At 36.9% G+C, this 15,095-nt stretch overlaps 4 protein-coding genes across 4 annotated transcripts in view; 2 read left to right on the top strand and 2 right to left on the bottom strand.

Annotated features, from left to right (window-relative positions):
* LOC127557646 (uncharacterized) overlaps positions 1-15,095 on the bottom strand; it is a 370,654-nt gene that overhangs the window by 81,995 nt on the left and 273,564 nt on the right. The window lies entirely within an intron of this gene.
* The window catches only part of LOC127556669 (uncharacterized), a 170,406-nt gene that overhangs the window by 46,724 nt on the left and 108,587 nt on the right, over positions 1-15,095 (bottom strand). The window contains exon 2 of the mRNA XM_051989955.1: positions 1-2,413. This exon is cut by the window's left edge and continues 970 nt beyond it. Within this exon, the coding sequence (XP_051845915.1) occupies positions 1-2,113 (2,113 nt within the window). The 5' untranslated portion in view covers positions 2,114-2,413. The remainder of the gene's footprint in view (positions 2,414-15,095) is intronic.
* Positions 1-15,095, top strand: part of LOC127556679 (uncharacterized) — a 346,970-nt gene that overhangs the window by 239,337 nt on the left and 92,538 nt on the right. The window lies entirely within an intron of this gene.
* The window catches only part of LOC127556670 (clusterin-associated protein 1-like), a 161,743-nt gene that overhangs the window by 62,059 nt on the left and 84,589 nt on the right, over positions 1-15,095 (top strand). The window lies entirely within an intron of this gene.

Here is a 15,095-nt window from a genome sequence, read left to right as displayed (position 1 = left end):
AGGGAGAAGGCAGAGGGAGGAGGCGCAAGTCTCCTGGGGCCGTTTGCAAGCCTCCTGCCGGAGCTGCCAGACGCTCTTGGATCTCGATAATGTTCTGGCGGGTTAGGAACTCAAGGGCCACGTCCTCCTTCTTCTTGCCCAAAGCCTGAAGCTCTGGGATCTCCTGCAGCATGCGCCTGCGCAGGGTGTCCAGGTCTTTTATCCAGAACTCTGGGCTGGCCGGCGTTTGGCGCGTCCTGTCCGGGAGGTCTTTTTTCTGCTCTGGCTGAGCCGAACGCCCGGGACGCTTCTTCTCTGGACCGCACTTGCGCCGCAGCCGCGACCCTCTGTCCATTTGGTCCGTGCTGCCCTTGGGGGCCTCCAGGCCTTTCGTCTGCTCCACTTCCCTGAAGGCAGAAGGCAGAGGGGGGAGGCGCAAGGCAACTGGGGCTATTGCCGAGGCTCCTGGTGGGGCTTCCAAACGCTCTGAGATCTCTGTAGTGGACTGACGATCTTGGATCTTGGACTGGCCACTCAGCTTGTCCTTCTTCTTGTCTGGCTCCAGCCCGTGGGTGCTGACGGAGCTCCGGAGCTTCTTGCGGTTCTCTTGGCCGGGCTCAGCGTGGTCCTTCTTGCGCTTTTTCCTGGGCACTGCTCCTTCCTCTTCTGCCTCCGCTCCACAGTCGTTGGGCCCTTTGTCTGGACAAAGCTTTCCCTGCACCTGCATCCCTTTGTCCACTTGGACGACGCTGACCTTGGTGGCCCCCAGGCCTTTCGCCTGCTCCACCTCCCTGAAGGGAGAAGGCAGAGGCGGGAGGCGCAAGGCTCCCGGGGCCGTTTGCAAGGCTCCCGCTGGGGCTGCCAGATGCTCTTGGATCTCGGTAATGCCCTGGGGGGTTCGGACGGCAGCGGCCAAATCCTCCTTCTTCTTGCCCAAAGCCTGAAGCTCCGGGATCTCCTGCAGCATGCGCCTGCGCAGGGAGTCCAGGTCTTTTATCCAGAACTCTGGGCTGGCCGGCGTTTGGCGCTTCCTGGCCGGGAGGTCTTTTTTCTGCTCTGGCTGAGCCCAACGCCCGGGACGCTTCTTCTCTGGACTGCACTTGCGCCGCAGCCGCGACCCTCTGTCCATTTGGTCCGTGCTGTCCTTGGGGGACCCCAGGCCTTTCGCCTGCTCCACCTCCTTGAAGGGAGAAGGCAGAGGCTGGAGGCGCAAGGCTCCCGGGGCCGTTGGCAAGGCTCCCGCTGGGGCTGCCAGATGCTCTTGGATCTTTGCAATGCCCTGGCGGGTTGGGACGGCAGCGGCCACGTCCTCCTGCTTCCCCAAAGCCTGAAGCTCCGGGATCTCCTGCAGCATGCGCCTGCGCAGGGAGTCCAGGTCTGTTATCCAGGCCTCTTGGCCGGCCTCGGGATGGGTCTCGGGGCGCTTCCCCCTCGGGAGGGCCGCTTTACGCCCCGTTGTCGCTGGCAGCTTCTTGCCGCCGCTCAGCTTGGGCCGCGTCCGCAGCCCTTTGTCCATGTCTGAAAACCTGGTGTTGGGGGTTCTGGAGCCTTTCTGCTGCCCCACTTCCCTGGAGGGAGAAGGGGGAAGGCCAAGGTGCAAGCCCTCTCCCAGTTGCTTGTCCTCGGTAAGACTGGCAGGGGGCCTCCTCCCATTCTCTCCTACCTCTTGCCCCCCAAGACCTGGGCCATCCTTTGCCAGATGGCCTTCCCTGGGCCCGGGGGTGCTTCCCGGCAGAGCCTCGGGCCAGAGCGGCACAAGGCGGCCCTGCATCGCGTTGCTGGCAGGGTTTTCCAAGGGAAGGAGCGGGGGACGCTCTCCTTCCAAGGAGACATGGCGGGCATTCAGCCAAGGGGAGGACTCGGCCTTTCCCTGGTCCCCTTTCCCTTTCTCCTTCACAACCTTGCGGTTTCCCTGCTCCCCGTTCGGGGCGGGAGGCAGGGAGCCCGGGTGGCCCCGGTTCGGGGCCGAGGTAGCCAAGGAGCTGTCCCCAGGCCCCCCTGCTGCCGCACACAGGGGAGAGCCCTCTACAATCGGGAGCTCGCTTCCATTGGCGGCCCTGGATTGGAAGAGTTTCCGGCGCTGGGGCCGAGAGAACATTGGGACAATAAACCGTCGCTCAGGGGGACCCTTCATCACCGCAAAGATACAGAAAGAAAGAAAAAAAAAACTTACGTAGTAATTCGAGCCTAGAAAGCGCAGACACTCTGGCCGATGGCGGACGGACTCGCTCTGCTTCCTCCACCAGCTGCTCCAAGTGCCTTCTGAAGCTCCAGGAGGTCTGGGGCCGGTACTTATATCCCTGGCTGTCAAGGACGCCCACGTAGCCCTCTTGTCTCCTTCCGCGTCGGGACCAGAAAAAGGGCACAGAGAGGGATGGGGAGGAATGGGATCCCGAGAGGAGGACAGGGGGAGGGCGAGCCTTCATTTTAGAGACTTCTTTCTTTCTTTCTTCTTTTATACTTTATTTATTTTTATTATTATTCTTTTAAAAATAATTATAACTTTTTATTGACAGAACCCATGCCTGGGTAAGTTTTTACAACATTATCCCTTGCACTGGCTTCTGTTCCGACTTTTCCCCTCTCTTCCTCCACCCCCTCCCCCAGATGGCAAGCAGTCCTATACATGTTAAACATGTCACAGTATATGCCAGATACAATATATGTGTGCAGACCCAAACAGTTCTCTTGTTGCACAGGGAGAATTGGATTCAGAAGGTAAAAATAACCCGGGAAGAAAAACAAAAATGCAAACAGTTTACATTCATTTCCCAGTGTTCTTTCTTTGGGTGTAGCTGCTTCGGTCCATCATTGATCAAGTGAAACTGAGTTAGATCTCTTTGTCAAAGAAATCCACTTCCATCAGAATACATCCTCATACAGTATGGTTGTTGAAGTGTATTATGATCTCCTGGATCTGCTCATTTCACTTAGCATCAGTTCATTTAAGTCTCTCCAAGCCTCTCTGTATTCATCCTACTGGTCATTTCTTACAGAACAATAATGTTCCATAATATCCATATACCACAATTTACCCAACCATTCTCCAGTTGATGTGTATCCATTCATTTTCCAGTTTCTAGCCACTACAAACAGGGCTGCCACAAACATTTTGGCACATACAGGTCCCTTTCCCATCTTCAGTATCTCTTTGGGATATAAGCCCAGAAGTAGCAGTGCCCGATCAAAAGGTATGCAGTTTCACAACTTTTGGGGCATAATTCCAGATTGCTCTCCAGAATGGTTGGATTCGTTCACAACTCCACCAACAATGCATCAGTGTCCTGGTTTTCCCACGTCCCCTCCAACATTCCTCATCATTTTTTCCTGTTATCTTAGCCAATTTGACCAGATGGTCCTGGTAACTTGGAAAGTGAGAAAATCCACAGTGGAGAGAAAGTTTGTAGTGGTATCTCAGAGTTGTCTTAATTTGCATTTCTCTGATTAACAATGACTTGGAGCATATTTTCATATGGCTAGGAACAGTTTCCATTTCTTTGTCTGAGAATTGTCTGTTCATATCCTTTGACCATTTATCAATTGGAGAATGGCTTGATTTCTTACAAATTAGAGTCAATTCTCTCTATATTTTGGAAATGAGGCCTTTATCAGAACCTTGGACTGTAAAAATGTTTTCCCAGTTTATTGCTTCCTTTCTAATCTTGTCTGCATTAATTTTGTTTGTACGAAAAATTTTCAATTTCATATAATCAAAATTTTCTGTTTTGTGATTAATAATTATCTCTAGTTCTTCTTTGTTCATAAATTCCTTCCTCTTCCTCGGGTCTGAGAGGTAAACTCTCCTATGCTCTTCCAATTTATTTATAACCTCATTCTTTATGCCTAGGTCATGAATCCATTTTGACCTTATCTTGGTGTACGGTGTTAAGTATGGATCAATGCCTAATTTTAGAGACTTATTTCAAGCCTCTGATGCTACTGGTACTCTTGGGCCATAGTTCACATATTGTCTACCTTTATTAGTGCCTGGAATATTAGCTACACATTTCCCAGTTTCCCAAAACAGTCTATGGTTTCTTTCTTACAACAAAATACAGGAGAATTCCAAGGACTTAGAGAAGGTTGTGAGTGTCCTCGATCCAGTTGCTCCTGTACTATTGTTTAATAAGGTCTGAATTTTATGGCTAGCTCAGGGCCACTGTTCTATCCACACTGGTGTATCACTTTTCCATTGAATGGGAGCAGGTGAGAGTGCAGGAACAGCAGCTCTGCCTAAAAAGCCTAAGTCCTCATTTGTAATCCTAACTGTTGTAAGATGTCTTTTAGCCACAGATTGATGGGGATCTTTTCAACTCCTGTTTCACCTTCAAATGTCCATCTCAAAGGGGTAGCACTCACTTCAGCTGCTATTGATCCTCCTACACCAGACATGTAGTCTACCTTAATCTTTGGCTAGTGACTGGACCACTTGGCACCCCTAATGACTGTATGATCTGTGCCTGTGTCTACCAACCCTTCTAATGGTATGCCACTTATATAGAGAGTATAGTACGTTCAGTTTTAACTACTGCAGTCCAGAATATTCATGGATTCTGTTCCTGGCAGTCAAAATCTGGGCAAATATCACCAGATTGTCAATGAGGAGATGAGTGACAAAACACCAGCAGCATAAGCTGACTCTGTGACTAGATTGCAACCATAAGGGTAAAATTGCAGAGCAAGAATGAACACATATGGTTCATTTTGCTGTGTAAAGTAAATGGGATATAATAAACCTCTTTATTGCTAACTCCATAGAATAAACAAAACATTTATTATTTTTGTTGGCATCTGTGAATATGGTAAGACCTGAAAGTGACTTCTGAGAAGGTTTAGTTTCAAAAGTCCATGGCCAAGATGTATGTATGTGAGACACAAAGGTGATTCATGATGGAGATTTAGAGCATAAGTTAACAAGCATTGCCATTCAGGGAATGCTTGCAAAAAGGAATCAGTTTGGGTTTGAGTATATGGAATATATAGAATATGAGGTACAAACCCTGAAAGTTGTAGGACTCTCCTTATGGCCTTTTAGTCATATTTACTGCCAACATAGGATAAATGACTAAATGATGTACAGGCTGAGCCTGGGAAGGAAACCATTCCAGAATCCCTTGTTTTTTTGATGAATAACTGCAGTTGGGTTTTCTAAGTCTCTTCTAATAATAGTTTGAATAAGTGCCATCTCTACTGCCTTCAAGAGCCTCTTTTGCATCTGGAGTTAGTTGTCATCTTCTGGAGTTACTTCAGACTGATAAAGGGAGTAGAGCAGGCCCTGCCTAGCAGAGTCCAGACTGCAGAGGGGAAATGTGTGACTTGAAGATGATGGCAGCGGTATGCAGGGCCTTCTGAGATTCAGAATCAGGTAGGAGTTGGTATTCAGGTTGAACAAGAGTTTGGAAGTTGATGTCCTGGAACCTAGAAGAGACAAAGCTCAACAAAGGTTGATAGATGATTCCACTTTTGTTGTTTATGACTGGGGGCAATTCCCTAATTGCCTAAAACAACCTTGGTACACAGGAACTTTCCAGTACATAGGCAAGGCAATAAGTTGTCAAATGAGAAGTAACTTCTTTTTGCTAGGACCTACCAACAGGCCTAATGTCTGATGTCCCTCTCTTTGTGGCACGAGAGTAGAGAAAAGTGCAAGGATGGAGACAGGAGAGATGGAGACCTTTCTTAGGACAGGGAGTTCCTCCCTCTGTCCAATTGTTAGCAACTATTAGCAACTCCATAAATATACTGGAAAAAAATTTGTATGACGCCTAGTCATTTAAATAAATCTAAACTATATTTTAAAAAGCACACAAATGAAGACATAAAGGATTTTATGCTAAAATCATTCTTAAACTTTTGCTTTAAAAAAAATTATAAGTACCAGAAGATGGCAGTATCACTATAGGATAGGCTTAATACTAAATTTTAAGAGAAAAAAAGAAAACTAAAAAGTAGTAACTGTTTTTTAAGAAGCTCACAGTCTACTGAGGTAAAAATTAGAAAACAACTTATAAAAGGAGAAATTAGATATAGAAATAGTAAGACATACTATATATGTATAATATATATGTATAGCATATTATATATAGTAAATAGAGGGAAAACATAGGTATTAACACAATCAGCAAAGGCTTCTTGACAAAGGTGGGAATTTAACTATGATCTGAAGTTATGAGAAATGAATATTAATACCCAATAAATTGTGAAGTGATTCAGAGCTCTTGGTGGGAATGGTAGTTTAGTTTCCACAGAGTTATCAAAATTGAATTAGAGAAATACAGAGAAATGAAACAAATTAGGAAATTGAAACAGAAGAATTGGAAATTAGATTGCTAGGATATGAATGAGGAAATAAAAATTAAAAGGGAAAAAGTAATGGGGGGGATCAGACTTGCAAATGTTTCTAAGCAGAGGTGGAGAATACTTACACTTGAGGATAGTTGCATTGATGAGATCAGAGGAGGAGACTTAGAAAAACATGAGGGAATTAGAATTTTCAGAGAGGATAGTATCCAGCCAATAGGGAAACAGAGTAAGAGCTTAACTATGTTCAAATAAAGAAGAAGCCATGGAAGCAATTGTGATGGAATCAGGTAGAGATTCACATTCACATGGGGAAAATATTCACTCTTAATAGGTTGTGACTTCTGGTACTCAACAAATGGGGCATCTAAAGAAGGACTTGCATTTTGGATATAAAAAGGACAGGTATTGATCCCAAGTGTTCCTGTTTGATAGGATACTCATCTGCTGTTGTGTAAAGACTTTTAAATTCATCCTTCCCAAATCCAATGAGTTATTTCTCCTACTTTCTTGTAAAGTCCTTTAAAAGTTCAGTTCTTCACAAGGAAAGTACTTATGAGATTGCAGTCACTCTCCTCCATGTCAGGAGGACTACATCCAACCTTATAAGGAATTTAATCTAAATTTGGGAAACTTGGACTGTTCTGCTCATGCTTGGGTAAGGTATACATTTTTTGAACTGATAGCCTAAAACTATGGTTAGTATGATGTAGAGATACTTTTCCTATCAAAAGATACTCAACCCTTTATTTTAATATAATCCACCTTCAATAACATTAACTAACTAGATTTGATTGCTATTTGATGGTCCGTGATCCATGAACTCTTCTGTAGCTTATATAAACGTGTCTGTTCACCAAATAACCACCCTATTACTAGTAACCTGCTGGCCTTATTAATAAATGAATAAACTACCCAGAAACTCTTGGACCCATTTAAATGTCTGAAAAGGTAGGATAAACAATAGATGAGAAAAGAGAGCATTAACAGGAGAAAGACAAGGGTTTCAGAGGTTGCTCAAAGAAGAAAAGCAGAGGCAATAAACATCAATCAGAGCAGCTCAGGAGAAGAGACAAACTGAAAGAACAAAGGGAAGAGACAAGAAGAAGAAAGAAGAGGAGACAAAGAGCAGAGAATGGAGGGTGAAAAAAAAAACCAATTTTCATTCTCACCAAAAGGACAGAATTCTCAAAATCTAGAAAAAAGAGAAAAAGTCCAAAATATCAGAGAAGTGAGTTCAGGAGAGTGGGGTTTAGAAAAATGCTCCTCACAACAGGTGCGAATGAAACATCTAGGGTGCTCTAAAGGCAGGTACAACAGTTACGGATTGTTGAAAAATCACTTATGAGAGATGAGATCATGAAGTAGGGGAGAAAATATCAATAAAGACAGGGATACAAATAAGATTGAAAGGAAAAATTCCAAGACCTGCTCGACAGCCTTTTCAAGGTATCTTCCTTGTCCCCTGCAGACAGGGACTGAACAACACTCTAACTCTATTTTTTTTTTCCTGGAAGAATATTTTCTGCTTCTAAGTCCCAAGATATAAAACTGAGATAGAAGACACTCACCTGATTGTTCTCTGCTTCTAGGATGAAGGAAAGGGCTGAGTCAAACAAATTGCATCACTTTGTACTTGTGTGTGCATATGTGATGGCTCAGGCAGATCCCAGTTATTAGGACCGCATCATCTGAGCCCATTTGTCTCCAGAGGTGGGATTATTATGTCATGGGCAGCACCAATGACATTAGTCTGCCAAGGGAAAAAGGGACATGTCTAAAAAAGTAAAGTTTTGCTCCAGCTGAAAAAGCTTTCAAGTATTCCCACTAATTGACAATCTCCCATCTTCAATGACTAATAAATAATTATGAGGATCAAATCATTAGCAAAACTCCAAGAGAAGAGGAACTTTCTTGAGCTCCAGGAGAGCAAAGATGTACTTGTTAAAGATGCTGTCACAGGCAAAGCAGGCAGAATTAATACCTTCATTTGGTAATTTGCGGTAATTAGTATGACTATGGCACAGCAATAAAAATAGTAAAAAACAAAGTAAAAATCTACATTTGGATACTTAATATTTTCAAAATAAGGACTGGGTTAAAGAAAAATAATACGAACAATAATAGCATATATTAATGAACATATAAATGAAACAGAACAACCAGAAAAACAGCAAAAATAAAAAAATAACATTGTAAGTGTAGTCACATGTTAGAAAGGTATAGAAAATCAGGAAAATTAATACATTTTTCATGGAGCTATAAATTAATAATAATTAAAATAATATAAGATACCCTATAATAAAATAGCTAGCATTTATACATATATATATATATATATATATATATATATATATATATATATATATATATATATATATATATACTATAATGTTTCAGGCAGCATGCTAAATAATATTAATTGATAATTAACAGATAATATTGTTATATTATCTTCTTAGATTCTAAAAACCACACCTGGATGTAAAAATCTCTTTGTTATTCTCATTTTTAGAGTTGAAGAAACTGGACCAAACTCAGGGTAACTAATTTGGTAAAGGATATAGAACTGGTGAGAATTCCAACCCCACAGGCTTTTGCACTTGAAGAGTTTTGGCCAAACTGGCTGTTGGGGCCCAAGCAAACTTGTGCAGCCTGGAACCATGGTCTTTAAACCACTAGAAAGGAAAGGGGGAAAACTTGATACAGAAGTGACTGTGGGTGAAAGCCCATAACATGTCCATTGATCAGCCTTACTTTCAGTAATACTGGAAGTAAAGAAGGCATGCTGAGTGATTTTGGGGTCAGCAAAGCATCAGTTCTAGGAGTTTTCCTAAATAAATAAATGGATTTTTCTTCTGGATTCTAATTGTTCTAGACCATGGAACAACAGAAGTTACTTTATCTTTGGAGAATAATTTCTGTTTTGTAGAGATTTGTGAGGTCTTAAGGATCCGATAAAATATGTATACTATCACCTTGTTGGAATGGAGAACTTTTGAGCATTTCTGATAAAAAGGAAACAAATGTGTAAAAATTTTTGAAAGAAAAGTCTCAAGATGATTGAGACCTATGAATATAAATGATTTGTGTCATTATAAATAGTAAAGGAAAAAAATTATTTCAAGACTTCAATACCCTTAAAAATTATTGAAGAATAAAGATCTAGACAATAAAACAAATCCATATCATGTCTTGTAGAGGGCAAGAACTCTGGAGAAGTATACTTGAAACAAGGATACTTACAACAAGGTATTAATTCAGTAGAATTGATGAGATGATGGTTCTTTAATACACATATACTTAGTACTTAGCATGGTGATGCAGTGGTTCTCTAGTTCACACATACTGTAATGTGTAATCATACCGAGGTATTTAAGGGCTGAGAGGACTGGAAATGAGACATTACATTTTTGACCATCCTCCTGGTGGCTCTCCTGCCTCCTGCACTCCTGCACTAGATCAAGGCTGGTCCCAGAGATCCTCCAGAAAGCTGGCCGGAACATTACAAGGTCTATTGTTTTGCAGATGAAGTTCAGCCTTGCTTCCAGTAACACTGAAAGTAGAAAAGACTTGCTGATCAATAAAGCATCAGTTCCTGGGGTTTCTTAAAACTTTCTTTTGAATTCTTTGTTTCTTCAGAAATCCTTCCTTTGTAAGAACCAAAGGTCAGGAATTTCAAAGAAACCAGGGGAAAAAAAAGAAAAATGTAATGGAAGGGATTCAGTAGTGTCATAGTTTAAATTATGCTATATTAAATTATATTATGTTAAATAATATATTTAAAATAAATCAAATTAAATACAATAAATATATTAATATATACTATATTAAATTTGGTATTGTCATAGTTTAAATTATATTATAAGGTGAGGGCATCGTTGAAGTGTAAAATGGATAATTTTGCTTATTTTAAATTAAAAATTTCTTCTATAAATACATCAATATAGATAAGAATAGAAGAAATGCAGAAAATTAAGAAGAAACTACCATAGACAAACTTTCACATCTCATTGTGTTGAAATACTGCTAGGGTAAAGGATATGATAAGTTGGTTGATTAAGCAAAACAGTAAGAAGAACAGCATGTAAAGACATACCAATGGCGGAAGATGCTATCCACCTCCACAGAAAGACATGACAAATGAAAACATGGACAACATGGTTTTACATAAATATATGTGAGCGTGTGTATCTATGTTTATAGGTATCTATCTATCTATCTCTATCTCTGTCTCTATCTCTAACTCTATCTATCTATCTATCTATGTATCTATCTATGTATCTATCTACATATAATCACATGTAATTGTAGCCTTCTTTAGGTTACAGGGTAGGTAGGGAGAGAGAGGAGAAAAAGAAAATAAAAGTCACAGCAGAGAGCAAAAGAAAACCTAGAAGGAAACAAAAAAAAAAAAAAAAAAAGCTGGGAAACTTGGAAAACGATATGTAGTATTTATTAAATAGGTGTTCTTGAAATGGAAATTTAGTATTCTATATCAAAGACACAGAAATGCTTTTCCCCATTTCTTGTTTTGTATTTTTTAAAAATGAATTTAAAAATCACAAATAAAAAATCACCTAAAATTTATTCATTGTCCATTTAGATTCCTTCAGGTTTTTTCCTTCTCTTGTTGATATTGCTAGTATTTCTAACACATTAACTAGTAGATTATTTTCAAGTTTGATTGTTTTTTAGTAAAAAATGCATATAATATTTTATCAAAAGTTTTTTCTTCATCTATTGATAGCATTTTTCTTACTTTTGTTATTGATATTGATATAATGTTATAAATTTTCCTTATGTGAAAATTTCCTAGTATAAATCATACTAAATCACAATGTAAAAATCTTTGTAACATATTGTTGCAGTCTCCCAGGTAGTATTTTGTTTAGAATTTTTACATACATATTCATTAATGGAATTAGCCTACATTTTTCCTTTTATCTTTTTCATTTTTCCTGGTTAAAGCATCAGTAGTAAATTTGTTTCATAATAGGAATTTGGTAGAAATTTACTGGCATATAATTGTATCAAATAACTTTCTAGAATTGCTCTGATTTCATCTTCATTAATAGCATATTCACTCTCTGCATTTAAAAAAACCTATATTTATTCTTTTAAAAATCTTTATCTCTTTTATTATGAACTTAAGAATTGAACATAAAAATTAGAAATAAGAATGTATCTTAAAGTGTAAACTTTTATTGCATATAGCTTTTTAAACTACAAATTATATATATATATATATATATATATATATATATATATATATATATATATATATATATATATATATATATATATATATATATATATATATATATATATATATATATATATATATATATATATATATATATATATATATATATATATATATATATATATATATATATATATATATATATATATATATATATATATATATATATATATATATATATATATATATATATATATATATATATATATATATATATATATATATATATATATATATATATATATATATATATATATATATATATATATATATATATATATATATATATATATATATATATATATATATATATATATATATATATATATATATATATATATATATATATATATATATATATATATATATATATATATATATATATACTATATTAAATTTGGTATTGTCATAGTTTAAATTATATTATAAGGTGAGGGCATCGTTGAAGTGTAAAATGGATAATTTTGCTTATTTTAAATTAAAAATTTCTTCTATAAATACATCAATATAGATAAGAATAGAAGAAATGCAGAAAATTAAGAAGAAACTACCATAGACAAACTTTCACATCTCATTGTGTTGAAATACTGCTAGGGTAAAGGATATGATAAGTTGGTTGATTAAGCAAAACAGTAAGAAGAACAGCATGTAAAGACATACCAATGGCGGAAGATGCTATCCACCTCCACAGAAAGACATGACAAATGAAAACATGGACAACATGGTTTTACATAAATATATGTGAGCGTGTGTATCTATGTTTATAGGTATCTATCTATCTATCTATCTATGTATCTATCTATGTATCTATCTATGTATCTATCTATGTATCTATCTATGTATCTATCTATGTATCTATCTATGTATCTATCTATGTATCTATCTATGTATCTATCTATGTATCTATCTATGTATCTATCTATGTATCTATCTATGTATCTATCTATGTATCTATCTATGTATCTATCTATGTATCTATCTATGTATCTATCTATGTATCTATCTATGTATCTATCTATCTATCTATCTATGTATCTATCTATGTATCTATCTACATATAATCACATGTAATTGTAGCCTTCTTTAGGTTACAGGGTAGGTAGGGAGAGAGAGGAGAAAAAGAAAATAAAAGTCACAGCAGAGAGCAAAAGAAAACCTAGAAGGAAACAAAAAAAAGCTGGGAAACTTGGAAAACGATATGTAGTATTTATTAAATAGGTGTTCTTGAAATGGAAATTTAGTATTCTATATCAAAGACACAGAAATGCTTTTCCCCATTTCTTGTTTTGTATTTTTTAAAAATGAATTTAAAAATCACAAATAAAAAATCACCTAAAATTTATTCATTGTCCATTTAGATTCCTTCAGGTTTTTTCCTTCTCTTGTTGATATTGCTAGTATTTCTAACACATTAACTAGTAGATTATTTTCAAGTTTGATTGTTTTTTAGTAAAAAATGCATATAATATTTTATCAAAAGTTTTTTCTTCATCTATTGATAGCATTTTTCTTACTTTTGTTATTGATATTGATATAATGTTATAAATTTTCCTTATGTGAAAATTTCCTAGTATAAATCATACTAAATCACAATGTAAAAATCTTTGTAACATATTGTTGCAGTCTCCCAGGTAGTATTTTGTTTAGAATTTTTACAAACATATTAATTAATGGAATTAGCCTACATTTTTCCTTTTATCTTTTTCATTTTTCCTGGTTAAAGCATCAGTAGTAAATTTGTTTCATAATAGGAATTTGGTAGAAATTTACTGGCATATAATTGTATCAAATAACTTTCTAGAATTGCTCTGATTTCATCTTCATTAATAGCATATTCACTCTCTGCATTTAAAAAAACCTATATTTATTCTTTTAAAAATCTTTATCTCTTTTATTATGAACTTAAGAATTGAACATAAAAATTTAAAAATAAGAATGTATCTTAAAGTGTAAACTTTTATTGCATATAGCTTTTTGAACTACAAATTAAATTTAAAAAGTAGTCTCTCTATTCCACAATTCTGCTTCCTATAGTCTCATTATCTGTGCTTTAGGCTTTTTAATGTAGGATCCATATATAAATAAACACACATACACATATGTAACTTTAACTTATATAATTGAGTTTTGATATAATCTATTTCCTTTGAAAATGTTATACTTTTGAAAATGTTTTCTCATAGTCCATAGGCTTTACTCATCTTTGACAGAAGTCTGCAACATACAAACACACACACACACACACACACACACACACGGACCTGACTTGTATAATGTTTCAATTCTTCAGTCATTTTTGTTGTGCCCAAATCTGAGATCCCATTTGACTTTTGCTTAGCAATGAAAGGGTCATGTTTTGCCATTTTCTCTCCTCATTTTGTAGTTGAGGAAACTGAGGCAAACAGAATTAAGTGATTTGCCCAGGATCACACAGCAAGTAATTGCCTGAGGTGAGATTTGTACTCAGGAAAATGAATCTTCCTGCCTCTAAGCCTGGCCATGTCAGTATACTCTTTAATTGTAAAAATAATTTACTTAGATGCTCCTGAAAAGTACATTTTAAACTTATTGCACTGGAAAACTACATTTCCAGAGGAAGGCCCTCTTCTTAGGATTATATCATTTTATAGGATAATTCTGTGATTTTATTGCAGACACAGTCATCATTATGCAGTAAATTGTTTTTCTTTCAGGAATTTGGATACATTTTATGTTGACCATAACTGACGGGAAGGGTGCAGAGTGAAGTAGAGAGCTATGATTTTAATTGATCTGGTTTATTTTCAACTTATTATTACTGTCTCAGGACTATTCCCCAGAAACCTAAAATATAATGTATAGTGATAATATGGTATATGTCTGCCTGGGACACATCTCTACACTTTCAGAAGCAATTATCATTACTCAGTAAATTGTTTTTTGTCATGATTTTGGATAAATTTCATGTTGACTATAACTATAGTTATATCTATATCTATCTATCTATCTATCTATATATAGTTGATTGTAATTATTTAGACATATATATTCTCTCTGTATATACACATACATATATATTTGGATATATGTATATACATATATGTATATATGAAACAGAAGGGACTAAAACTGAAGACTATAACTGCAGAGTGAAGTAGAGAGCTATGATTTTAATTGATCTGGTTTATTTTCCATTGACTGCTATTGCTTCAGGACTATTCCCCAAAAGCCTAAAAAAAATGTATAGGGAAAATATGGTATATGTTTGCCTGTGATGAATCTCTACACTTTCTATATTTAACCACACTTTAGAGATCAACTCATCACTTTATTTTAAGAGTGCAATATATAACTCTTTTTTGATATAACTGCCATTTTGATTAACTCTCTTTTTTTTTTTTTTTTTTTTTTTTTTTTTTATTTTTTTATTTAATAATTACATTATATTTACACTCATTTCTGTTCCGATTTTTTTTTTCCCCTCCCTCCCTCCACCCCCTCCCCTAGATGGCAAGCAGTCCTTTATATGTTGGATATGTTGCAGTATATCCTAGATACAATATATGTTTGC

Source organism: Antechinus flavipes, chromosome 3 (genome assembly GCF_016432865.1).
Source record: "Antechinus flavipes isolate AdamAnt ecotype Samford, QLD, Australia chromosome 3, AdamAnt_v2, whole genome shotgun sequence".
Taxonomy (NCBI): domain Eukaryota; kingdom Metazoa; phylum Chordata; class Mammalia; order Dasyuromorphia; family Dasyuridae; genus Antechinus; species Antechinus flavipes.
Note: the sequence above shows the minus strand (reverse complement) of the source record. Positions and strands in the feature narration are given on the sequence as shown.